The sequence below is a fragment of the Carcharodon carcharias genome, chromosome 1 (assembly GCF_017639515.1).
Source record: "Carcharodon carcharias isolate sCarCar2 chromosome 1, sCarCar2.pri, whole genome shotgun sequence".
NCBI lineage: Eukaryota > Metazoa > Chordata > Chondrichthyes > Lamniformes > Lamnidae > Carcharodon > Carcharodon carcharias.
In genome coordinates this window covers 154,110,173-154,135,595 of record NC_054467.1, presented here as the reverse complement: position 1 = coordinate 154,135,595, position 25,423 = coordinate 154,110,173, and the positions used below count along the sequence as shown (strand labels likewise).

The following is a 25,423-nucleotide window of genomic DNA, read 5'->3' as shown; positions in this document are numbered from 1 at the left end:
CAAGTGCTGCAGGAGAAACAGCCATTCCTGGGATACTTGGCTCATTCTGTTTACTGTACATGCAGTGACGATTTTAAAAATAAGGACATCTACAAATAAAGGACAGCTTAACAAGAGTTTTTTGTAAGTCCCTAATTTACTGGTTTTGCTGTATTGAAATTAGAATCTTTTATGAGAACAGGTCTAATGGAAGAAAGGTGGGGGATAGAAAAGAAGAAATGCAGCAATCCAATTCGCAGAGGAAGTTTGTATAATATAATTAATCCCATGAACTGGATAGAAAAAAGATTGCAAATACAAAGGAGATAACATGTAAAGTGGAGTTTAGCATTAAAGGTGAAACATGATAAGGAATAAAATCTCTTGCCAGATCACTAGTGAGCTAACAATGCTTTCCCCGCACCACCACCCACCTCCACCCCCCTCCCACCTACCAACAATGAGCTGAGTCGTTTGATGCAAGCACTTGTGCTCTAAGTCCTGCAGATATACACAAAATGAGCAACTACCTCCACAGAGCACCTGGAGAAGAAATGGGAAGCATGTCACATGGCCTCCAGAAGCTGCTAGAACCTGTAATATTGCTGTGTGGAATTGAACCCAGGCGGTTGACCATTTTACCACCTAACAGCAACAGAAAGAGCTCTGTCCAGGTAAATTGCCTGTCCCTAATCTCCGCTCAGAACTACTGGAACCTCGGAACTCCTGTACCTGGGCCTATAAGACTAATTCATCTTTATGTGTCCTCTTGCATTGGGGACGTCCTTGCTTCTGGAAAGACGGATCACCCTGCAACATTTTCAGCCTGCTAGTCTCTGAGTGAACACACATTGGACTTTTGATTCTGGACTCTGGATTTAAAATGAAACCATAACTTTTCTATTTTTATCGTGGTCTTACTCTGGTACCCCTTATCCCTCTTTTATTGGGGTTGGCATTGCAAAACCCCTTCCTGCGTTGTGTGTAAAATAAACCAACCCCCGTATTTTAGCCTATCTTGAGTTTGTTGTGGGATTATTAATAGAGGAATGGATCACTCCAAACTGAAGGGTTGGGAAAACTACACCACCACTTATAAAGAGGGAAATCAGAAATCTAAAACACATTTCTGTATATGGGCAGGTGAGTTAGAGGAGAAGTCAGGGCTGTTTAAATTAATCTCCCTCCAGTCCGTAACAAGTGAAAATAACCCACTGCTAACTAGGCCTCTGTTTCCATTGCAGAGATCCTCCTGTGCCAAGATTTCAATAATCCCCCATTTCCCACTTAGAACACATATTATGTCTGTTCCAAAACTCGCCTGTTCTACCATAAATCAGACAAAGAATGAATCAGAAACCAATTATTGATAATGAAGGAGTAGAAGTGCATAAACCATAGCATTAATAGTCTGGCTTTATGTTTAAAGTAAGAAACTGGACATCCAGGGGCAAGTCCAAAACAAACAGGAAATCCTTTGATACCCCTCTGCACCCCGATGAGCGTAATTCTCTCTCCCAATAAGTAGGAAGCAAGGCACATCCTCTCCCCTATTGAGTTCAAATCCCTCCAGCTGAACAATTTGGCACCATTCCTCATCCCGAGTTGCCCATGGGAAGAAAAATGCTTCCCTTTCTTGCAGATAACTTTCTTTTATAAATGCTTTGTTTTTATAGAATCTCTTAATCCATTTGGTATTTTGACAGAAATCAGACATAGGCCTCATGTCTCAAGGAATCTATCTACTATTGCTCCCAGATCTTTTAACTAATGTCACTATTTTTCTAATAATTGTAATACTTAAGTTAATTTTGTATCCTTAATTTCATGTCACCTATATTATGCTGCAGGGAGGTCGTGTGGCTCAGTAGGTAGCAGCCCTGCCTCAACCAGAAGCTCCAGCTTCAAGTCCAACTGCAGGACTTGTTGGCCATGGAAGGAGCCTTCGTGATGCAGCTAAAAAGATTGATAATCAACCTACTGATCTTCCCAGCATGTGCATGGCAGGCAGTAAGAGTGGGAGAAATTCCTGCTTAGTCATGCTTGATGTGGAATGGTGCTCCTCAAGTTATAACTGCTTCTCCCCATCTTCTACATTTGCACCTCTGTTCTTTGATCATACAGAAACTGAGAAGAAATTATTGATAAATTTATAAATGTCTTAAAGAAGGTAAGTACTTGTCACAATACAATCACTCCAAGATTCGATTTATCACACCCCTCCACCTTCTATATACTCAGACCACAGAAATTGGTTTCCATTGTGCTTCGGGTGCCAAGGCTAAGGGAGCTCTGAAAACCTACAATAGCACTGACAGCTGGTATGACCTACCTGGTGCTGGCTCAGGCATGCCATGAATGTACTGAAAGAATCAGAAGATGTGCTGTAATAGCATCACAACTGTTTTGGTTGTTCATTGAGCAGCATAAGAGGCTGATGTGCGGTGGACATGACGTCCCTTGCAGATGCATTCACTGATCTTGTGTGCAGTCATTAAATTTCTTACGGTGCTGCTTTTGCAAGGTTCTCAGCACCAGATCTACAAGTTGATCTCCTTTGCCACCTGTGCCCATTTCCTCTGGAAGGTCTACTCTGAGGGACTCTTGTCTGCTTGTAAAAACGTGGCCTATCTCTTTCTGTCCACCATTACTAAGGATTTCAGTGGGTATCAGCGAACTGTGGAGCTACATATGTTAGCTGCATGTACTGTTAGACCCCTGTAGTACAACGATCTGGCACATATAGGGTTAAAATGGGACTGATGAATGGGGAATGTCAGTTCCCCAAACTATCAGTTTGGTTCCTGGCCACACCGTCAGCAATAAAGGCATCACAGCTGGCCCACCAAAAACTAAAGCCACTAGCGAGTTCCCAGCCCATCCTCGATTCCACATCTCCAGCGATTCTTGGGGATGGTGACATCAGCAGGCAAAGTTTTTACCACATTCGGCATAGGTCACATAACCTTTGAGGCATCGGCTTAAGAAAGATCAAGCATGGTGCTGGGACTCATGTCAAGAGCAAGCATTCATTTGCATCAAGGCGATGTTGCTGTCCATGATATTCTGACTCACTGCGACCCATCCATGCCCACCACCACTGTAGCAGATGCTTTGTCCACAGGCCTTGGAGTGGTCCTATTCAGGAACAACTGGATGGAAGTCACTGACCGGTGTATTACACTTCCAGAGGGCTATCTGGCATGGCGATGAGATACGATATCATAGAAAAGGAAGCCCTTGCAGTCATGTGGGCATGCGGCACCTTTTCGAGCTATCTCATCGGCCTCAAGGTCACAATTGAAACAGACTGTAAGCCACTAGCCTCATTACTGGATGAGAAGGAGCCAGCAAATCTGCCTCCCAGAATCCAGAGGTTCCACCTATGCCTCATGAGGTTCGCCTTCGAGACAGTATATGTCCAAGGTGAAAACCAAGCAACGACAACACTTTCCAGGGCTACAGTAGGCCTTCTAACTAAACAGGATGTCAATCTTGTTGAAGAGCTGGAAGCGTACTCCTAATTGACAAGGAGATACCTACCAGCAACCATAAGTAAACTCTAACAGATTTGCCAGGAACAAATGCATGATGAGGAGTATGCTTGCATCTGCCGTTACTGCCAACAAGGGTGACCACAACAGAAACCAAGTGGTTGTACTATGAAAACTTGGTTCAAGCTGCAAAAATACTTCACGGTCATAGGAAATCTCCTGATCTACAATGAGTGGTTGGTCATCCCAGTTTCCCTTCGGCAGGAGATCCTTCAAAAAAATACGCTACAGCGACCTGGACATCACCAAGTGCAGGGCACGAGCCCAATCCAATGTCTGGTAGCCAAGCAGGATTGAGGACACCATAGCAAACTGTCAGTTGTGTGTGCTGCACAGGCAGGACCAAAGAGCTCTGCATCCCTGCACATACAAACAAATATACGAATTAGGAGCAGGAGTAGGCCACTCGGCTCCTTGATCCTGCTCCACCATTCAATAAGATCATGCCTGATCTGATTTCAACCTCAACTTCACATTCCTGCCTACACCGATAACTTTTCACCCCCTTGTTTATCAAGAATCTATCTACCTCTGCCTTAATATTCAAAGACTCTGCATCCACTGCCTTTTAAGGAAGATTGGTCCAAAGACTCACGACCCTTAGAGAGAAAATTTCTCCTCATCTCTGCCTTAAATGGGCAACCCTTAATTTTTAAGCAGTGATTCCTAGTTCTAGATTCTCTCACAAGATGAAACATCCACATCCACATCCACCCTGCCAGGACCCCTCAGGATCTTATATGTTTCAATCAAGTCATCTCTTACTCTTCTAAACTCCAGTGGATATAAGACGAGCCTGTCCAACCTTTCCTCATAAGATAACCTGCCCATTTCAGGTATTAGTCTAGTAAACCTTCTTTGAACTGCTTCCAGTGCATTTACATCCTTAAATAAGGAGACCAATTCTGTACACAGCACTCCAAATGTGGTCTCACCAATGTCCTATATAACTGAAGAATAACCTCCCTACTTTTGTATTCAATTCCCCTTGCAATAAATGATAGAATTCTATTAGCTTTCCTAATTATTTGCTGTACGTACATTGTAACTTTTTACAATTCATACATTAGAATACCCAGATTCCTCTGCATCTCAGTGCTGTTCAGTCTCACTATTTAGATAATATGCTTCTTTTTTATTCTTCCTGCCAGAATGCACTTTCTTACATTTTCCCACATTATATTCCACTTGCCAGATCTTTGCCAGTCACCTAACTTGTCGGTATCTCTTTGTAGCCTCCTTATGTCCGCTTCATAACTTATTTTTCTACCTATCTTAGTGCCATCAGCAAAGTTAGCGACCCTTCATCCAAGTCATATACAAACTGTAACAAGTTGAAGCTCCAGCACGGATCCCTGTGGCACACCACTTGTCACACCCTGCCAACCAGAAAAAAGACCCATTTATGTCAACTCTCGGCTTCCTGTTAGCTAATATTTTCTGTCCATGCCAATATGTTACCCCCTACACCATGAGCCTTTATTTTCCTTAATAACCTTTGATGGGGCACCTTATCAAATGCCTTCTGGAAATCTTAAGTACAGTACATCCACCAGTTCCCCTTTATCCACAGCACACGTTACTTATAAAACCATAAGACATAGGAGCAGAAATTAGGCCATTCGGCCCATTGAGCCTGCTCCGCCATTCAATCGTGGCTGATAAATTTTTCGACCCCTTCTCATTCTCCCGCCTTTTCCCCGTAACCTTTGATCCCCTTACCAATCAAGAATCTATCTATCTCGGTCTTCAATACACTCAATGACCAGGCCTCCACAGCCTTCTGTGGCGATGAATTCCATAGATTCACCACTCCCTGGCTAAAGAAGTTTCTCCTCATCTCTGTTCTAAAAGGTCTTCCCTTTACTTTGAGGCTGTGCCCTTGGGTCCTAATCTCTCCTACTAATGGAAACACCTTCCCCATGTCCACTCTATCCAGGCCTTTCAGTATTCTGTAAGTTTCAATCAGATCCCCCCTCATCCTTCTAAACTCCATCGAGTATAGACCCAGAGTCCTCAAACGTTCCTCATATGTTAAGCCTTTCATTCCTGGGATCATTCTCGTGAACCTCCTCTGGACCCTCTCCAGGGCCAGCACATTCTTCCTGAGATACGGGGCCCAAAATTGCTCTCAATATTCTAAATGTGGTCTGACCAGAGCCCTATAAAGCCTCAGCAGCACATCCCTGCTTTTATATTCTAGTCCTCTCAAAATAACTGCCAACATTGCATTTGCCTTCCTAACTACCACTTCAACCTGCAAGTTAACCTTAAGAGAATCCTGGACTAGGACTCCCAAGTCCCTTTGCACTCCAGATTTCTGAATTCTCTCCCCATTTAGAAAATAGTCTATGCCTCTATTCTTCCTACCAAAGTGCATGACCTCACACTTCCCAACGTTGTATTCCATCTGCCACTTCTTTGCCCATTCTCCTAACTTGTCCAAAACCTTCTGCAGTCTCCCCGCCTCCTCAATACTATCTGTCCCTCCACCTATCTTTGTATCATCTGCAAACTTAGCCAGGATGCCCTCAGTTCCTTCATCTAGATCATTAATGTATAAAGTGAAAAGTTGTGGTCCCAACACTGACCCCTGCGGAACTCCACTAGTCACCGGCCACCATCCTGAGAAGGACCCCCTTATCCCCACTCTCTGCATCCTGCCAGACAGCCAATCTTCTATCCATGCTAGTATCTTGCCTCTAACACCATGGGCTCTTATCTTACTGAGCAGCCTCCTGTGCGGCACCTTGTCAAAGGCCTTCTGGAAGTAGATAACATCCATTGGCTCTCCTTTGTCTAACCTACTCATTACCTCTTCAAAGAATTCTAACAGATTTGTCAGACATGACCTCCCCTTATTGAAACCATGCTGACTTTGCCCTATTTTATCATGCACTTCCTTATCCTTAATAATGGACTCTAAAATCTTATCAACTACTGAGGTCAGGCTAATTGGCCTGTAATTTCCTGTCTTTTTCTTACTTCTTCAAAGAACTCCAATAAAATTCATAAAACCATGTTGACTCTGCCTGATCAGCCTGGATTTCCCTAGGTGCCCTGCTATAACATATTTAGTTGTAGCTTCTAACATTTTCCCTATGACAGATGTTAAGCTAACTGGCCTGTAGTTTCCTGCTTTCTGTCCCCTTTTTGAATAAAGGAGGTACATTCACACACACTTCCCTACCAGACCATGGGAGAGACTGGGCATTGGCCTATTTGTCTTCAGCAGGAAATCGTTCCTTCTTGTGGTGGATTACTTTTCCAGGTGGGTTGTGATGAAGCAAGTGCACATGACTACAACAAAGGCAGTAATTAAGATGCTCATGAGCCAAAGCATCCCGGACGAGATAATGTTTGATACAGCCCACAATTTTCAAATGAGATCTTTGTGCACTTCACCGCCAGATCTGGCTTCCACCACCATTCCAGCTCCCCGAGATACCCACAGCCAAATGGGGAGGCTGAAAGAGAGGCCTGTACTGTAAAAGCCCTCCTAAAAAAGAATGAGGACTTTCCCACAGCACTGCTAGCCTAAAGGTCTATCCTGTTACAATGTGGCTTTGCCGCATCTGAACTCCTGATGGGCAAAAAACTCCACACACAACTTCCAAACCTGCTGGAAAAAAATAATACCAGGGTCGGTAATCAAGGGTTACTAGGACATCCAAGAAAGAGAGCAGTTCTACAGGCAGAAGCACGCTTCTGCCTGCAACAAAAGCTACCGGATCAGACGCTTGCCACAACTACGAAAAGATGACAAGGTCTGGATTAAAGACCTCGGGAGAGAGATGGTACTATCATCAGGAAGGACAGTGATCAACCTCAGTCCCTACCTGCTTGGCACCTCAGAGGGAACAGTCAGGAGAAACAGGCGTCCCTTCCTCATCCCTGGACCACTCATTTCCACAGTACAGTGGAGAGACATCAAGGATGATACCTAGATGCCAGAACAGCCTCCAAATCAACAGAGTCTGCCTGCAGCAACAGAGCCACTCAACTGACAATAGAGCAAATGAGATATGGATGGTTATAAGGCTTCCTGACCTTTGAACTCAGAGACTTGGGTGGGGGGAGATGGAGCAGTAATAACAATGTAAATACATGGGATAAACTAGAATCACTTGAAACTCATTGGATAATGACTTGGAAAGAGGTGTAGTATAAGGGTCTGGTACATATAGGGTTAACTTGGGACTGAGTACAATACCGCCCACTCAGTGATGTAAGAGAACACATGCCCCACACCTAGGGGTCAGTCTTGTGTTGGACAGAGCCTTGTGCACAAGCAGGCATGGAGACAGCTCCTAGCTTGAAACCTTTACTGTATATATGATCCCCAGCTGAGGTTACCACTAGACAAGCCTGATCCCAGGCTGGAACCCAGCTTGGTGGATCCTATTTTTGATTTATTTGTTTAGATACATGGAGAGCAGTTACTGAACAGAGTCACCAGACTCAGCTGATGAACTTTTAACAAAAGAATAAAACATTTATTAAATAAGAAAAGATGAACTGCATTACAACACTCCACCCAGAACTATACCTTTACAGATACATAAAGATTTGTAAGGATAACACAAGTTACAAAATCTATTTCATAGTCTAATTCACAGTAAGTACAGTCCATGTAAACCAATTAGCAACCTGTGGTCAGACACACCACACTATAAAACCAAGTGACAGATGCCACCCCAGATGGATGCTATGGATCTCTCCTCAACTCCCCTCAGACACTTGTCACACCTTGAGCCAACCAGTCTCACTGCACTCCGTCTCTCACACGAGGCTTTCCAATCTCCACTCTTCAAGAACTTGCTTTGGAATCTTCTCCAAAACCCAACACTTTCTCTCAGATGCCGTCCACAAGAGTTCACCTCCAGGGTTTCGAACTCTCCTTCTAGTGTTCCTCTCCCCTGGGTCACCACATGCATTCAAGCTGTCTTCCACACACTGCCTCTCACTGACTCAGCTGTCAACTGTACCGCTGCTTCACATGCCCATAAGCAAAGAGTTACAGACATCTCTTTGGACCTTCTGGCCTTTTGCAAGCTGTTCTCACTTTAAATCTGCTTTCTGCTGCTTTTGTCTCTTTAAATCTGAAGCTTGGAACCTTTCTCTCTGCCCCTCACTCTTAACTTTACTTAACAGCACCTTTTCCAGGTTCCTGTCCTTCCATTGACTAGAAGGTCTGCTTGGGATGTTCTCCTGTTCCACTCCCCTGGATTTGGGGTATTTTCTTTAGCTTGGGACTGGTTATCTGTCCCCTTTGCCCCAGACTCTCTTGGTAGCCACTTTCAAAACCAACTGAACTCAAACAGCTTTAAAATCATACTGCTGTTTCTAGTTTTTTCTATGTGTCAGTGGGAGGGATCTGCCTCTCTGGATCCCTGTTGCTAGGCAACAGCTAGTTTCTCTACTTTGTTTTGTTTAACTTAGCTGCAACAATCGTAAAACTCTCATTAGCAATGCAAGCACCTTTTAAAGTGAAACTAAACCTCCAATTTGACCTTTTCTTAACATACAGATACAGAAATAAAAATCAAACTTAAACATTAAAGCTAAAACTCATTCCTAACACCCATAAATATAAATATGGCTTATTTAAACTATCTCTATTTCCTAACAATATGTCCATAGTTCTTGTAGTCAAATACAAACAGTTAACCTACTTAAAAGAATGAAGACTTCATTCAGACCCATTGAATGGTATTCAACATCCAACAACAATCCCTTCTGCATTCAGCTACCCAGCTGCATAGGTTGCATGCGGAAATCATGGAAAAGAGGAAGAGCACAAAAATTATTTGCTGCCTGCCTTAATTGGAACAGGCATGGCTGGGTCAATAATCATGACTCCCATGCCCCTAAATGGGTGCAGACCAGCCCTCTGATTTGAATCGCTCAATCACAATTCAGTATCTCCCAGCCCCCCCTTTATTAGCAGTACCTGGAACTTGTTAGACTTCCAACTTCAATTTTACAATCCTTCCACCAAAGGAACGTGTAGCTTAAGTGAGTGAAACTTCAAAATAAGTTTTGGGAAAATTATCATTTTCTTTAATTCATTTATGGAATGTGGGCATCGCTGGCTAGGCCAGCATTTACTGTTTATCTCTAATTGCTCCTGAGAAGTTGGTGGCGAGCTGCCTTCTTGAAGTGCTGCAGTCCCTATGTTGTAGGTACACCTAGAGTGCTGTTAGGGAGGGAGTTCCAGGATTTTGACCCAGCAACAGTGAAGGAACAGCAATATATTTCCAAGTTAGGATGGTGAGTTGCTTGGAGGGGAACTTCCAGGTGATGGCATTCCCATGTGTCTGCTGGCCTTGTTCTTCTAGATTATATTGGTCATGTGTTTGGAAGGTGCTGCCTAAGGAGCCTTGATGAGTTTCTGCAGTGCATCTTGTAGATGGTACACACTGGTGGTGGAAGGAGTGAATGTTTGTGGAAGATATGCCAATCAAGCGGTCTGACTTGTTCTGAATGGCGTTGAGCAGCATTTTGCAGACTTGGTTAAGAATTGTACCTCTTTTTGTGATTTTCTGGTAGGATAGGATTGCCTAGGGAAAATAAAGGATTATTCTGCTTAGCCAATGACACATGGGCCAACAATAAATTTCAAGGCCATCTGCAAGGCAATGACCAGCGAAGCTTATATCCTGTGCAAGAATTTTAAAAACTGATCAAATGAAGAAAAATAAATTACTTACCATTATAGAGTCATGGAATCATTACTGCAAAGAAGGCATTAGGCCCATTGATTCCAAACTAGCTCTCTGGAGAACAATCCAATGAGTTCCATTCACCGCACAATCCCCTTAGCTCTGAAGCTCATTTTCTTCAAGTGCCCACCCAATTTCCTTTTGAAATCATTTGTCACCTCTTCCATCAGCCTTGTAGGTAACAAATTCCCACTCGCCGTGTAAAAAAAAATTCTTCCTCACATCTCTTGCAGCTCTTGCCCAAAACCTTAAATCTGTATACCTTAATCATTTTACCATCAGCAAATGCAAATAGCTTTTCATTAACTGCCTTATCCAAGCCTGTCATAATCTTGTACAGCCTCTATCAAACATTAAATAATATCTGAACTTTCAATTTAAAGATCTGAGCATAATTCATTTTGCCAGTAATTTACCATTAAAATTATTATAATTATAATATTAATAATTATAATCTTATTAAAATTATTATAATTCAGTGCTTTGCCTGTCTTTTAAGCAATGACTTAATTCTTTTGAAAGATTGCAAACTTCACATTCATAGCTCTATCAGGGCTTGACTTTTATTCTTTCCTGACAGGCTTGGAGATGCTTTTAACTGTAAATGATTTTATCAAGTTAGCAATGTTATTTATTGTTTTAGTTGTTTTCCTAGTTCCCTAAGGCACATGACTATGACTCGTCTGGGTGTAGGCTTGAAATGCTGACTTGGATCAACTTTGATATTTTTGTCTTGCATGTAAATTGTTCACATTCACTGATCTCTTGGTGCACATCAGTGCTACTTTCTAAAACTAATCACAAAATGCCCTGATATTAAGTAGATAGTTAGATGGAGACATGATGATCATGCGAATGGAATGGGTCAAACCAAAAGCAGCAGCCAATGCCCTAATTACAGAATCGTAGAAACAAACCTGGTTCTAACTGATGTATGACATAGCATTTGAAATATGATAGTTAAAATATTAAATGCTGCTTGACTGCTCTGGAGTGCTGCTTTGAGTGCATTAGAGTGCTTAAGTTGGAGTTTAGAGAGTGAGGGAGTTTGGTAAAGAGGGGAAGGAGATGCTCGTTTCTTTTTCTGCCTGCCCTCAGGCTCCAGTAGCTGTCTCTTACTTTCCGGACTTGGCACAGAGAAGACAATTGGTGAGTGTCAGGTGGGTTATACCATGCTGTGATAAACACTTTATATAAAGATTTATATAAAGCTTAAGGTATGTCAGTGCAGCTTGGCCAAGTTGAATCTGCATCCTGCGGGATGTGGCAACTTGTGCAGTTATAAAGTGCCCTCGATGACTATATCTGCAGGAGGTGTCACCAGAAACTTGAGCTTCAAGTTGAAGAACTTGAGCAGCAGCTGGAGCCACTGTATCCGCAATACTGAGGATTACTTGTTTAGCACATTTAGAGAGATGTCACACCGCAGCTAAGAACAAAACAAGCACAGAGGGAATGAGTGACTGCCAGAGTTTCTAAGAAAGTCAGGCAGGTAATACAGGGATCCCTTGAGGCTATCTTGCTCTCTAACCATTTTTCCGTTTTGGATACTGGTGAGTGAGATGATTTCTCAGAGGACTGCAGCAAGAGCCAGGTTCATGGCACCACATGTGGCTCAGCTGCACTGGAGGGGAGGAGGAAGTGTGGAAGTGCTATAGTGGCAGGGGATTTCATAGTTAGGAGAGCAAGTATGTGTTTCTGCGGCTGTAGATGCAACTCCAGGCACCGCCCCCCTCCCCTCCCCTCCAACCCTCCTGGGCTAGGGTCAAGGATGTTTCAGAATGGCTGCAGGACATTCTTTTGTAGGGGGTGAACAGTCAGAGGCTGTGGTTGATATTGGGACCAGTGACATAGGTAGGAAAAGGGATGAGGTCCTGAAAGCAATTTTAATGAGTTAGGAAGGGAATTAAAAAGCAGGACCTCAAGAGCAGTAACATCAGGATTACTCCCAGTGCCACATGCTAGTAGGAAGATTGAGCAGTTCAACATGGGCTGGAGAATTGGAATAGGAGGAAGGGCTTTAGATTTCTGAGGCACTGGGAACTCTACAAGAAAGATTGGTTAAACCTTAACAGGACTTGGACTTACGTCCTCAAATGGAGGTTTACTAGTGCTGTTGGTTTGAGTTTAAACTAGATTGGCAGGAGGATGGGAACCTGAGGAAAAATTCAGAGTGGAGAGGAGAAAAACTGCCGTGGGAAATAGGGAAGTATTAACTGCTAAGGAGCATATATCCGAGAGTAGTATCAAGGTAAATAGAATACTTGAAGAGTTTGATAGAATTAGAGTAGGCAATAGTAAGTCATTTAGATGGGGTCAGAATAAGGGGAAAAGTAAGAACAATCCTAAATCAAGGTTAATGTGCATGTACATGAATACACAGGGTGTGGTTAATAAAACTAGTGAACTACAGGCAAAGGTTGACAAAATGGAATTCTGATATTATTGCCAAAACAGAGACCTAGCTCAAAGAAGGGCAGGATTGGGCGTTAAGTATTCCTGGGTACAAGATGTTTAGGAGAGACAGGAAAGGAAGAAAAGGTGGGTGTGGTCGGGGGGTGGTGGTGACAGTAATGATTAAAGATGGTATTAAAGTACTGGAGAGAGGGGATGTTCCAGAGGAGCCAAGGACAAAACCTCTCCGGCTAGAGGTAAGAAATGAAAAAGGTGCAATAAAATTGATCAGCGTAGTATATAGACCAACAACTAGTGGAAGTTATGCAGAGAAACAAATTTGCAAAGAAATTACAAAGAGGTGCAAGGGTTATGGAGTAATTATAATAGGGGACTTCAATTATCCAAATATAGATTGGGATAGGGATAATGCAAAGGGACAAGAGGGTTGAGAGTTCCTGAAATGTGTTCATGATAATTTCCTGCAGCAGTATATTTCCGGTCCAACAACAGGTCAGGTACTGTTGGACCTGGTTCTGAGGAATGAGTTGGCCCAAGTGGATCAAATATCAGTGGGAGACAGTGACTATTGTGTCATTGTTTAGGTTGGCCATGGAAAAGGACAAGGAACAATCCAGAGCAGGGATAATTAAAAACAAAAAAACTGCGGATGCTGGAAATCCAAAACAAAAACAGAATTACCTGGAAAAACTCAGCAGGTCTGGCAGCATCGGCGGAGAAGAAAAGAGTTGACGTTTCGAGTCCTCATGACCCTTCGACAGTTCTGTCGAAGGGTCATGAGGACTCGAAACGTCAACTCTTTTCTTCTCCGCCGATGCTGCCAGACCTGCTGAGTTTTTCCAGGTAATTCTGTTTTTGCAGGGATAATTAATTGGGGGAAAGCCAATTTTGATGGGATGTGAGTTGGAATCAAATGTTGGCAGAAAAGACAGTGGCTGGCTGAACAATGGAAGAAAAAGTATTTTAGGCAATGTCAAGTATATTGCCTTGAAGGGGAAAGGTAGGACAAATAAATCCAGAGTGTACTGAATGACAAGAGAGATAGGGGTGCAGAAGAAAAGGAAGAAGTGCACGTACGACAGATATCAGGTGGAAAATACAATGGAGAATCAGGCTGAATATAGAAGGACCAGAGGGGAAGAGAAAAATCTAATAAGAAAAGTAAGGCGAGAGCGTGATAAGAGACTGGAAGCTAACATAAAATCCCAGTGTCTTCTATAAGCATATAAATAATAAAAGGGTGGTAAATGAAAGAGTAGGGCTGATTAAGGATAAAAAAGGAGACTTGCACGTGCAAGCTAGAGAAATATTAAACAAATATTTTGCATCTGTTTTTATGAAGGAAGAAGATGCTACCCAGGCTGAAATGAAGAATTTACAATTGAGAAGGAGGAGGTGTTGAAAAGGCTTTCTTTGTTTAAAATAGATAAGGTACCAGGACCAGATGAGATACATCCAAGGGTACTAAGGGAATTGAGAGTGGAAATTGGAAATTGCAGAGGCACTAGTGATAATCTTCCAGTCTTCCTTAGACACGGGGTTGTGCCAGAGGACTGGAAAATTGCGAATGTTACACCTTTGTTCAAAAAGGGGCGCAAGGCTAAAGCCGGCAAATACAGATCAGTCAGTTTTACTTCAATAGTAGGGAAGCTCCTGGAAACCATAGTTCGGGACGAAATCTATAGTCACTTGGACGAATATAGCATAATTAAGGAAAGCCAGCATGGATTTGTTAAGGGAAAATCATGTTTAGCTAACTTGCTGGAGATTTTTGAGGAGGTAACAGAAAAGGTTGATAGGGCAACACTGTTGTTGTGTATATGGATTTTCAAAAGGGATTAGATACAGTGCCACACAACAGACTTGTGAGCAAAATTCTCGCTCATGGAATAAAAAAGAAAGTAGACACTTGAATAAGAAATAGGCTGAATGACAGGAAAGAGAGTACTGATAAATGGTTGTTTTTCAGATTGGAGGAAGGTTTAGAGTGGAGTTCCCCAGGGGTCAGTGTAGGGATCCTTGCTCTTCCTGATATATATTAATGACCTAGACTGTGGTGTTCAGGGCGTGATTTCAAAATTTGCAGATAATACGAAGATTAGAAACATTGTCAACTGTGATGAGCATAGCCTTGAACTTCAAAAGAAAAAGTTCAACTTAGACATGTTGCTGGATTAGGCAGACAAGTGGCAAATAAAGTTCAGTGCAGAAAATTGTGAGGTGATTCATTTTGGCAAGAAGAACATGGAGAGACAGTATAAAATAAAGGGAGAAATTCTAAAAGAGATGCAAGATCAGAGGGATCTCATTGTTTATGTACATAAGTAATTTAAGATGGCAGGGTATGTTGAGAGAGCAGTTAATAAAGCATATAATATTTTAGGCTTTATTAATAGGGGCATTGAGTACAAGAGTAAGGAGGTCATGTTAAACTTGTATGAGGCACTAGTTAGATGTACCTGGTGTACTGTGTCCAGTTCTACGTGCCACACTTGAAGAAGGATGTGGAGGCATTTGAGAGAGTAGGGAGGAGATTCACAAGAATGATTCCAGGGATAAAGAACTATAGCTATGAGAATAGATTGGAGAGGTGGGACTGTCTTCCTTGGAGAAAAGAAGGCTGAGAGGAGACCTGATAGAGGTGTTCAAGATCCTGAGAGGTATGGACAGGATAAATAATGAGAAACTGTTCCTACTCAAGGGAGCATCAAGGGCTAGATTGCACAGATTCAAAATAATTGGCAAAAGAAGTGAAAATGATGTGAGGAAAACATTTTTCACCCAGAAGGTGGTTGGAGTCTGGAATGAAATTCCTGAGTGGGTGGTGGAGGCAGATTCGATCCAGGCATTCAAAGGATTGCTACCTGAAAAAAGAGAATGTGCACGGTTATGGGGATAAGGCAGGGGAGTGGGACTAGGCAGAATGCTCTTTCAGAGAGCCAGTGCAGACTTGATGGGCTGAATGGCCTCCTTCTGCATTGTAAAGATTCTGTGATGTTGAAGCTGTGATTGGCCAGCAGGAAAACATCTTCTATTTACACACATCATGCAACTGTTGCTTGCTAAATTTACATGTTGTTTGTTAGTCATGCCTATTGCCATGGTGATAGCCTCTATTGGATTCAGCTCACGACACTGACATAACCAATACCGTCCCACAGGATCCCTGCTGTGGTCATATCTGAGTGAGGGAAACAATTTCACGTTTTACAACTGGTGACCCATGATGGACCTTCGGAATCTTACTCAATAGACAATGTTTACAAGTGTTACGGACTTGAGGAGGTTTAGTTTAAGCAGCCCTGATTTCTCCTCTCACCACCCGTTCGTAAACAGAAAGGTGTGTTTGATTTTAGATTTCGCCCTTTATATGTAATGGTGTATTTTACCAACCCCTCAGTTTTGGTGTGATCCAATTCTCTATTAATAATCCTCCAGAATACTCTAGATAGGATGAACTAAAAGGGTTAATTTATTTGTAGACACGCAAATGCGAGGCGGGGGTTGAGTTGCATGTCATATGACTCCCCCTTCTCCACTTTGGATTGGATATAGGATATGTCTAGATCCTTGAAATGGCTAATATTTCAACCATTAATAATTTCAAAGGAGATTTCAGGGTTCTTTCTCCCATCAGGCAGGTAGTCTCCGTTAAGGCCTGGCCTTAGAAACGTAAAATGCTTTTGTACAATTCCTTTGTTTACACTCTGCAAGCACAGGGTTGTTAGCGCCTTTCGAGGGATAATGAGGTTGTAGCTGTTCTGAATGCCAAAAGTTCCTAGAGTTTGAGTCACAGTCAGCAATACGTTCAGTCATTGTAAAGCCTGTGTCCAGTTTTAAAGATTTTATAAATTATCCATGCTATATTATAAAAATATAGAGCGAGGTCTTAGCTCTGGGACACAAGGAAGATTCTGTCTGATATTCAAATAAACATACCACAATATACACAGACCATGAGATTTATTTCATTGGCAGAATTTTGCCCTTGGCATGTGGATCCAGCAGGGGCGGTCAAAAGCTGACTGCCACTCACAATCCATAGCACACTGCGATTTAATGTGGGCGGGCCAATTAAGGCCCACCCAGCATGATACATGAGCGGCAGGATTAAGCGCTACCTGTGCGGGCGGGGAGAAGGAGTGCGAGCCAGCCTAGCGTGCATGCGTGCAAAAGAGCGCTGAGTAATCTCCCTTGAAAACATTATTAAGTATCAGAAAAATTTAATATAACATGTCCGTTCATGTGACCTTGTCACATGAGCAGGGATATGTTTTTAATTAAAAATTAAAGTGGTATTTGCTTTTCGGAAGCTTCATCCTACCTGTGGATGAGGTTTCCAAAAAAATGCAAGGGCTGCTTGGCCTTTTTGCCTGCCTGTCAACCGTCAGGTTGAACAGACAGTGAAAAATTCAGGACAATTGATAACGGCCTTAATAGGCCTTTTAATTGTCGGTGGGCGCGCTGCCGGCTCCAGCGCGTACCTGTTGACCGAACTATCGTGCGACTACACATTGACGTTGGTACGCTTGGCTGACGTCAACGCGCGTCATTTCATGCTTGGTCGAGTCGGGCGTGCACCCACTCGCCGAGCTAAAAACTCTGGCCCATATTCCCATCTCCAACGTCACTAAGGCTCTAATTTAAAGAATTATTGAGTTTTCCTTATCAAATTGTTGGCAGAAGGGGAAATGGCTAGAGAAAATTGTCTGGTAATTGACTGATGTGGTTTAAAAAGAAGAATTGCATTTATTTGGTACCTTTTATGACTTTGTGTCACAAAGTGCTTTATAATAATACAGAAGTTTTTTTTTGAAGTGTAGTGTTCTGATCCCCATAGAGTCTGATAACTTTTAAAAAGAAATTCCAACTTATAGTGAATGACTGAAAGGAGTACACAACAAGATTTTCAGTGTTAAGACTTTTACTGTAACAAACTAAAAGCAATAACCAAACATTATTTCAGTAGGCAATTAATATCCAAAACTACAGAAAATATCCTCAATTTAACTTTTACAATGATAAAAAAATCTCCCTCCATTTTCATACTTTTTTCTATCTTTTCATTCTCCAGGAACCAGTCCAAAGCTATTCTCAGCTTGTTTTTCCTTTTCCAGCCAGCTTCTTAGATCATTGTTTGCAGGTGTGAACCAGCTTCCCAGTAAAACAACCTGAGCCCTCCTTTAACTTTTAACAATGAAGCCACCTAGGCTCGGTGTCAGCAGAATTCAGAGCAGGTCACATGGCTTCCTCCATCTTGCCATAAATCAAAGACACAGTCCCAAAACATAACAACCTTAGAAACTTCATTGGCAGAATTTTCTGCCTGCCGGGTGGGCGGGCCCGACCCAATCTCCGGTCGGCAAGGGGCCGATACCTACCGGAGAAGCGGGCCCCACCGCCATTTTACGTGGGCAGGCCAATTAAGGCCCACCCAGCGTGACGTCTGGTGGGAAGCATCATGCGCTTCCTGTGTGGGCGGGGGGCGGGGGGGGGATTCCCCAAAACGAGAGTGTGTTCGTTCGCGCATGCGCACAAAAGAGCGCACATCTCCCTGAGGCTAAGTGCTGCCTCAGGGAGATTGTTGACAGTTTTAAAAGCGTTAAAAATAGAGAAAAAAAAATCCTTAACATGTTCGCCTCCTGTGACAATGTCACATGAGATGGGACATGTTCATAAATTACACTAAAATTTTATTAAACTTTTTAAATCCCTACATGAAACAATACCCCGCCGGTGGATGAGGTTTCATGTTTTTTCTATTGCCCGCTGGGGCTCCTGGCCTGCCCACCAACTTTAAGGTTGGCTAGACAGGTCCTTTAATTGTTTCAATGATCCTGTCAATGGCCTCAATTGGCCATTGACAGGTCAGCGGGCCCACAGCTAATTTTGCTGTGGGCCCGCTTCCTGAAAATTTAAACGGGGCGCGGTGACGTCAGGGGTTCTGTCCGATGTCATCCCGTGTCATTTTACGCGTCAGCAAGTGGGCCCCACTGCCTGCTCGCCGACAGCAAAATTCAGCCCCATATTGTAACGGAAGTCACTGTTACAATGTAGAAAATGTGGCACTCAATTTGTGCACAGTAAGGCAATTAAGGATGGGCAATAACTGCTTGCCTAACCAGCAATTTCCACATCTCATGAATGAGTATAAAAAAAGGTCCCATAAACAGCAATTTTATAATGTCCTAGCAATCTGTTTTTAGATGTTGGTTGAGGGATAAATATTGGCCATTACACCAAGAAGAACTTAGCTGCTCTTTTTGGAAATAATGCCATGTGGACTTTGACTTCAGATCAGTACCGCAGTGAAGTTTGAGCTTAGATTTTAGGCTCAAGTTCCTCGAGTGGTACTTGAACCCACAGCTTTCTGTCTTGGAGGCAAAGACACTACCATTTAACAAACAGGGAATGGATGAATTTATTTAAATGTACTGATAGTGTGTACAGAGATAACTTGGTTAAAATGCATGGTAAAAATTTCATTCCTGATAATCTATATTGCTTCAACTACATGACAACTAATTCTAAGTATAAAATTAGAAACAAATAATTAATTTTAAATGCACTCTGAAGTTATGACCAGCTTGGTTTTAGTCACTTTGTGGACCTATTTGTTTTGATTTATAGAAAATAAATTGTAGGAGCATCAATCTTCTTGTGCGTTATGAAGATGATATGGTGTAAATTAAGATGTTCTAATTAAAATATGCTTTCTGTTACAGAAATCACAGCACAATCAGATGCTAGTGAAATACGGCATGACTGGAAGCCTACATTCCTTAGCAATGAAGAGTTTACACAACTGATGTTAGAGGTGTGTTATAGTGTGCCGTATTCATCAAGTACAACTGTGATGCACTTCTGTTTATTTTTTACACAATTCCCTCTCTTGGCAGAAATTGATCTTTTCCCAAGATTGATGATAAAATCTTTAATCAGTAGCTAGGAGATAGAAGAGCATTGAGTTGTGTGGTGAGTTATTTTTGTTAGATGGTGTAATACCGGTCTGTAGCCAGAAATAAATGTAACAAGATCAAGTTTTTTTTATAAAAAGTAGGAGTGTTATACCATATAACAAACAATATTATAAGAGCCTCTGTTTACAATGATGAAATTTGTGAAATCCTGTTTTCACTGCATGGTAACCTGGGACTTATAGGAATGTTTGGGGGATAAAATACAAAAATTCTCCTTGCTTGCGCTCTCCCTTCTCTCTTTCTCCTGTTCTTTCACTCAATTGCCCATCCATTTTTTGCTTGCTCATGGGCTCTCATTCTATTGCTCACATGCTCTCCCTCTCTCATTCACTCTATTGCTCTGATTTCTTTCCCTCTATCTTGTTATATTATCCAACACAGGTATTATTCTTGCTTGTTGCAGCATGACACAGGTGTTGTTCAAGAAAAGTGCCACAGAGGTATGTCAAATTTGTGACACAGGAAACAAGTATTACAATAGAAATTGAACTTTTAAAAGACTTTTAATACCTATATGTAATTCCAAATTCTTTGTATCGACTTACTCATTTGGAAACCTAAAGCAATGAAAGAGTTTTATATATCCAATTCATTAACTGATTACCTGCTTATAATGTAATTTAAAATATCCCAATTTTAATAATTCTAGTAAGAAAATCTCCATTTATTTAACTGCAGGTTATATTAATTGTGTAATTAATAATACCAACTCTGAAATTATATGCAAATGATTGTTTACTCCTGAATTGTAAGTTTTTTTTTTAATTGTGTGTGTGTCACTGTCAAGGCCAGCATTTGTTGCTCATTCCTAATTGCCATTTGGTGGTGAGGCACCTTCTGCAGCAGACCCTCAGACATGGGTGCACCTACAATGCTGTTTGGAAGGGAATTCCAGAATTTTGACCCAGCGGCAGTGAAGGGAGGGCCATATAGTTTCAAGTCAGGATGGAATTGGAGGGGAACTCGAAGCTGCCCTTGCCCTACAAGGTGGTAGAGGTCACGAGTTTGAGAGGTGATGTTGAAGGAGTCTTGGCGAGTTGCTGCAGTGCATCTTGTAAAAGGTTCACACTGCTGCCACTCTGTTTCGGTGGTGGGGGGAGTGAATTTTTTTAAGGTGCTGGACGGGGTGCCAATCAAGCAGGTTTCTTTGTTCTAGATGGTGTTGTGCTTCTTAAATAGTTTTGAAGTTGTACTCTTTGAAGCAAGCGGAGAGTTTTCCATCAGACTCTTGACTTGCACCTTGTAGGTAGTATACCATCACACTCCTGACTTGTGCCTTGTAGATGGTGGACAGGTTTTGGGGATTCAGGAGGTGAGCCATTATATTTCTGGTCCATTTAAGTTTCTGGTCAATTGTAAACCCCCAGAAAGTTGATGGGGTGGGGTGGGGAGGGAATTTGGTGATGGTAAAGTCATTGAATGTCAAGGAAACATGGTTAGATTCTGTCTTGTTGGAGGTGGTCATTGCCTGGCATTTGTGAAGTGCTCATATTACTTATTACATAGCCCAAATCTGGACATTGTTTGGGCCTTCTTGCATATGGACACGGATTGGTAGTGAACTTCTGAAAGTCTACAAAGCACAATAGTCCAGCAAGTACTTGTCATCTGTTAGAAGCTAGACTTTCTAGTAGGTAACTTTTCAGAAGAAACCTAAGCCTCACAATCATAAGCACACTACTTCGAAAAGCCTGGAAAATATTCCATTTTGATTTCAACGCTATTACTAATGATCTTTCTATCAACCTTTTTTGGTCTTCAGGGTTGCATGCTATTTAAATGGAGGAAGATTGCAGAAGTCAATGGTACAGAGATCTAGATGTCCTAGTACATGAATCACATAAAATTAGTATACAGGTACAACAAGTGATTAGAAAGGCAAATGGAATGTTGGCATTTATTGCAAGAGGAATGGAATATAAAAGTAGGGAAGTTTTACTGCAGCTTTACAAGGCCTTGGTAAGACCACGTCTTTAGTACTGTGTACAATTTTGATCTCCTTATTTAATAAAATATATAATTGTTTTAGAAGCGGTTCAGAGAAGGTTCACTGGACTCATTCCTGGGTTGGAGGGGTTGTCTTAGAAGATAGGTTGAACAGGTTAGGCCTGTACCCATTGGAGTTCAGAAGAATGAGAATCTTATTGAAACATATAAGATCCTGAGGGGACTTGATAGCATGGCTACTCAGAGGATGTTTCCTCTTGCGGGAGAGACTAAAATTAGGAGATGAAGTTTAAAAATAAGAGGTCACCCTTTTAAGAGAGTTGAGAAACTTATGCTCCCAAAGGGTCGTTGGCATGTGGAATTCTCTTCCTCAGAAAGTAGTGGGGGCTGGATCTTTGAATTTATTCAAGGCAGAGTTAGACAGATTTTTGTTAGGCAAAGGAGGCAAGGGTGATGGGGAGAAACGGAAAGTGGACCTGAGATCACAACCAGATCAGTCATGATCTTATTGAGTGGTGGAGCAGGCCTTATGTGCCAAATGGCCTATTCCTACTCCTGTGTTCCTATTCATTACGCTAGTGCTGGATATAAAGAAACTGTTTGCATTTATATATTTCAAAAAGCTCCATGTAAAACTCGTACCTCAGTTGTTTGCCAGTGTCACATTTGGTGCAAAAAAACAACCTTATACTTTGGAATTGAGGTGGTGGGCGTGCAAAACATTGTCTTGGAGCATAAGTTAAAGCCACCACCATTAATTCACATTAGTGGTGAATACCTCTCATAATACCTGTAATAGTTTCCTTATCCATAGAACCATAGACCCAATTTTTGAAACTAAGTACGTATCAGTGTAAAATTGCCTATGGGAGAATTTGCTCCCTGTCGGGAGGGGCATTGGGCGGGAATGGGTGCAGGTGGGCACAGAGCCAATCGCCACCCATGATTGGCTGCATGCCGCCTTTTTATGTGGGCGGGCGAATTAAGGCCCGCCCAGCGTGACGTGCACCCGGAAGCACAGAGCGCTCCCTGTGCGAGCGGGGGAAGTAGGCTGAGTCGGGGCCTGTGCGCTTTCGCACGTGCGCACAAAAAAGCACAGATGTGTCCAGGAGATTAATTTGATTTTTAAAAATTTTAATAAAGGAAAAATAAGATTTTTAAGACATGTCCCCTCATGTGGCAGTGTCACATGAGCTGGGACATGACTATGAATTTTATTGAAAATGTTTGATAATGTTTTAAAACTTTCATGAAACCTCATCCCACCCATGGATGAGGTTTCATGATAAATGTGAAGGCGCCTGGGCTCTTTGCCTGATCGCCAACCTTAAGGTTGGACGTGCAGCTCAGTTAATAACTTTAATTAGTATTTAGATGGTCTTAATAGGCCTTTGACAGTCGGTGGGCGTGCAGCCGACTCCACTGCACGCCCGCCAAACTGAAGATTTGAATGATGCGTGGTGACGTCAGGACGCACTCCGGACATCACCGCCTGTCATTTTACACATTGGCGAGCGGGGCCTGCCCCCTGTTCGCCATGCCGAAGATTCTGGCCCTAGAATCTTAAACATTTGTAGTGAAGAAGAAAGTGAAATTATTCATATTCTAGGTTTTGTTTTTGTTCTTCAAATAGAAGTATTTTTTTGGATATCTCACAAGGCTATAGCCAATGCTATTGTGACACTTTCTGAATAATTCAGTTCTGTATATATTGTCCTGGCTTTATTTATATGATTTATCATAGTTACTTACTACAGTTTTGTATTTCACATTTAAAATTGAGTTTCAATTGGAAAAGTATCCATTGCTGAAAAGAGAAGTGGCTGTGCGGAGGGATGCATGACTGAAAGTCCAACCCCACATTGTTGGCTTCCGCAATGCTCTGTACTTGCATGTTCACATAAGTAGGAGAGCATTTTCACCAGCATCTATGTGCTGATTATATTTTATTGTAGAGAGCTTAAGTAAGGTTCTATTACAGCAACTGCAAAGCCTAAATGATGTGAAATTATTTTTGTTCTACTTTAAGAATGTCTACATTCTAATTTCTCAAGCACCCTTTCTCTGTTGCAGGCATTAGATGGATTTTTTATAGCAGTAACAACTGATGGAAACATAATACATGTATCAGAAAATGTGACTCCCTTACTTGAACATTTACCTGTAAGTATGTTTTCATGTTGAAACCGCATGCACAATGAGTTTATTAAATTTTGAATCATCTTGTGCAGTTTAAAAATATATTGGTCAAAATGATGCATATTTTAATTACAGCTACAAAATTGATCCTAAGTATTTTGTTTGCTTAATAAGGAGAATGTTTGAATGACACTGTAATCATTTCTAGAAATGAAATTATTGACGCATAACTTGGCCCCACAACACCTGGTTTCTCGACATTGCATGTCGTTTTGTCTCCAGTACGACATTAGTGGTGGGCATACAATTTTCTGGACTCGCACCAGATGACCATTTGGGTATAGACATTAGCATGAATTCTGCACAAACCACTTTCCCCCTGACATGCATGCAGTAGTTTGCATCCCCCTTAGGCCACACAATGACAGTGAGAATGACCAGAGGTGAAGTAGGCAGAAAGAACAAGTTATTTTGTGCAGATTGCATTGTTAAGGACATCCTTACTGAAACCTGCTACCTGCTGCAACCTAAGCAGGGCAAGTACAGCATTGCCACTGTGTGTAGAGCTGACAGTGACCAGGAACTTTTATGCATCTGACTTCTCCCAGACTGGAGCAGGCTGTATTTCCATCTTCTCCCAGTTTGTCAACCACCGTTTCTTAAGGGAGGTCAATGAGGCTCTGTAGTTCAAGAGACTGAATACATTTCATTCTCTCCTGGCAGAGAGAAGCATGGAGCCTGCACACAGTTAGTGAGAATTGAAGGCTTCCTCATAGTGCAGGATGCCACTGACTACATGCCATGTCATTTTGTGGGCTCTGCATGTCAACTCTAAGATTTATTGCAACTGAGATTTAAGAGATTCCATTCATTCAATGTCTAGCTGGAGTGTGACCATACACAACATATCATGCAGGTTAATGTCAGGTACCCAGGCAGCACTCATGTTGCCTTCATTCTGTAGCAGTCTGAGATGCCACTTGTATTTGAACCACCACAACAAGCCAGAGAGTGGCGACTGGGCAAAAGGACTATGCGCAAATACATGGCTTTATGACTGGCACATCTGTGAGGAGCATACATATAACGAAAGCCAAGCTGCCACACAAATTGTGATAGAGCAGATTTTGCAGTGCTTAAACAATGCTTCTGCTTTCTGGACTGTTCTGGAGGAGCTCTGCAGAACTGAGTGGAGTATGTGTCAAAATTTGTCTTGGTCTGCTACATGCTGCACAACCTCTCCATCATGAAGGCACAGCCCTTGCCACCATCTATGCAACAATCAACTAAAAAGATAGAAGGGAGAAGACAATCAACACAGTTCGTTTCTGTCTGGCCTGCTTGTGAGCAACCTATCTGACTGCGGGACCAGTCCAAATTTGCCTTCCACCAACAATTTAACACCTTAGTTTCCCTCTATTACTGACTATTACAGTCACAATGCAAAAATAAAAACCACCACAAAATAAACATTCTAAATCAAATTTATAAATCAAACAATGCCATATTGCATATAGATGTCAATTAATCACTCTTGTGCAATCCTTAGTTGCATCTCTTCTGTGTGCATTTGCCTGCCCAATGCTCCTTTTCAGTTCTACCTACAGTAGACTGCTGCAGCATGGCTGGTGGAAGACTACTGACTTTCAATGGGGGAGACTGCAGCCAGTTTTTCAGGATGACC

At 42.1% G+C, this 25,423-nt stretch overlaps 1 protein-coding gene across 1 annotated transcript in view; it reads left to right on the top strand.

The window, feature by feature from the left end:
• Positions 1–25,423, top strand: part of clocka (clock circadian regulator a) — a 166,169-nt gene that overhangs the window by 50,608 nt on the left and 90,138 nt on the right. The window contains exons 6-7 of the mRNA XM_041196182.1: positions 19,399–19,490; positions 23,674–23,763. Of these exons, the coding sequence (XP_041052116.1) occupies positions 19,399–19,490; positions 23,674–23,763 (182 nt within the window). The remainder of the gene's footprint in view (positions 1–19,398; positions 19,491–23,673; positions 23,764–25,423) is intronic.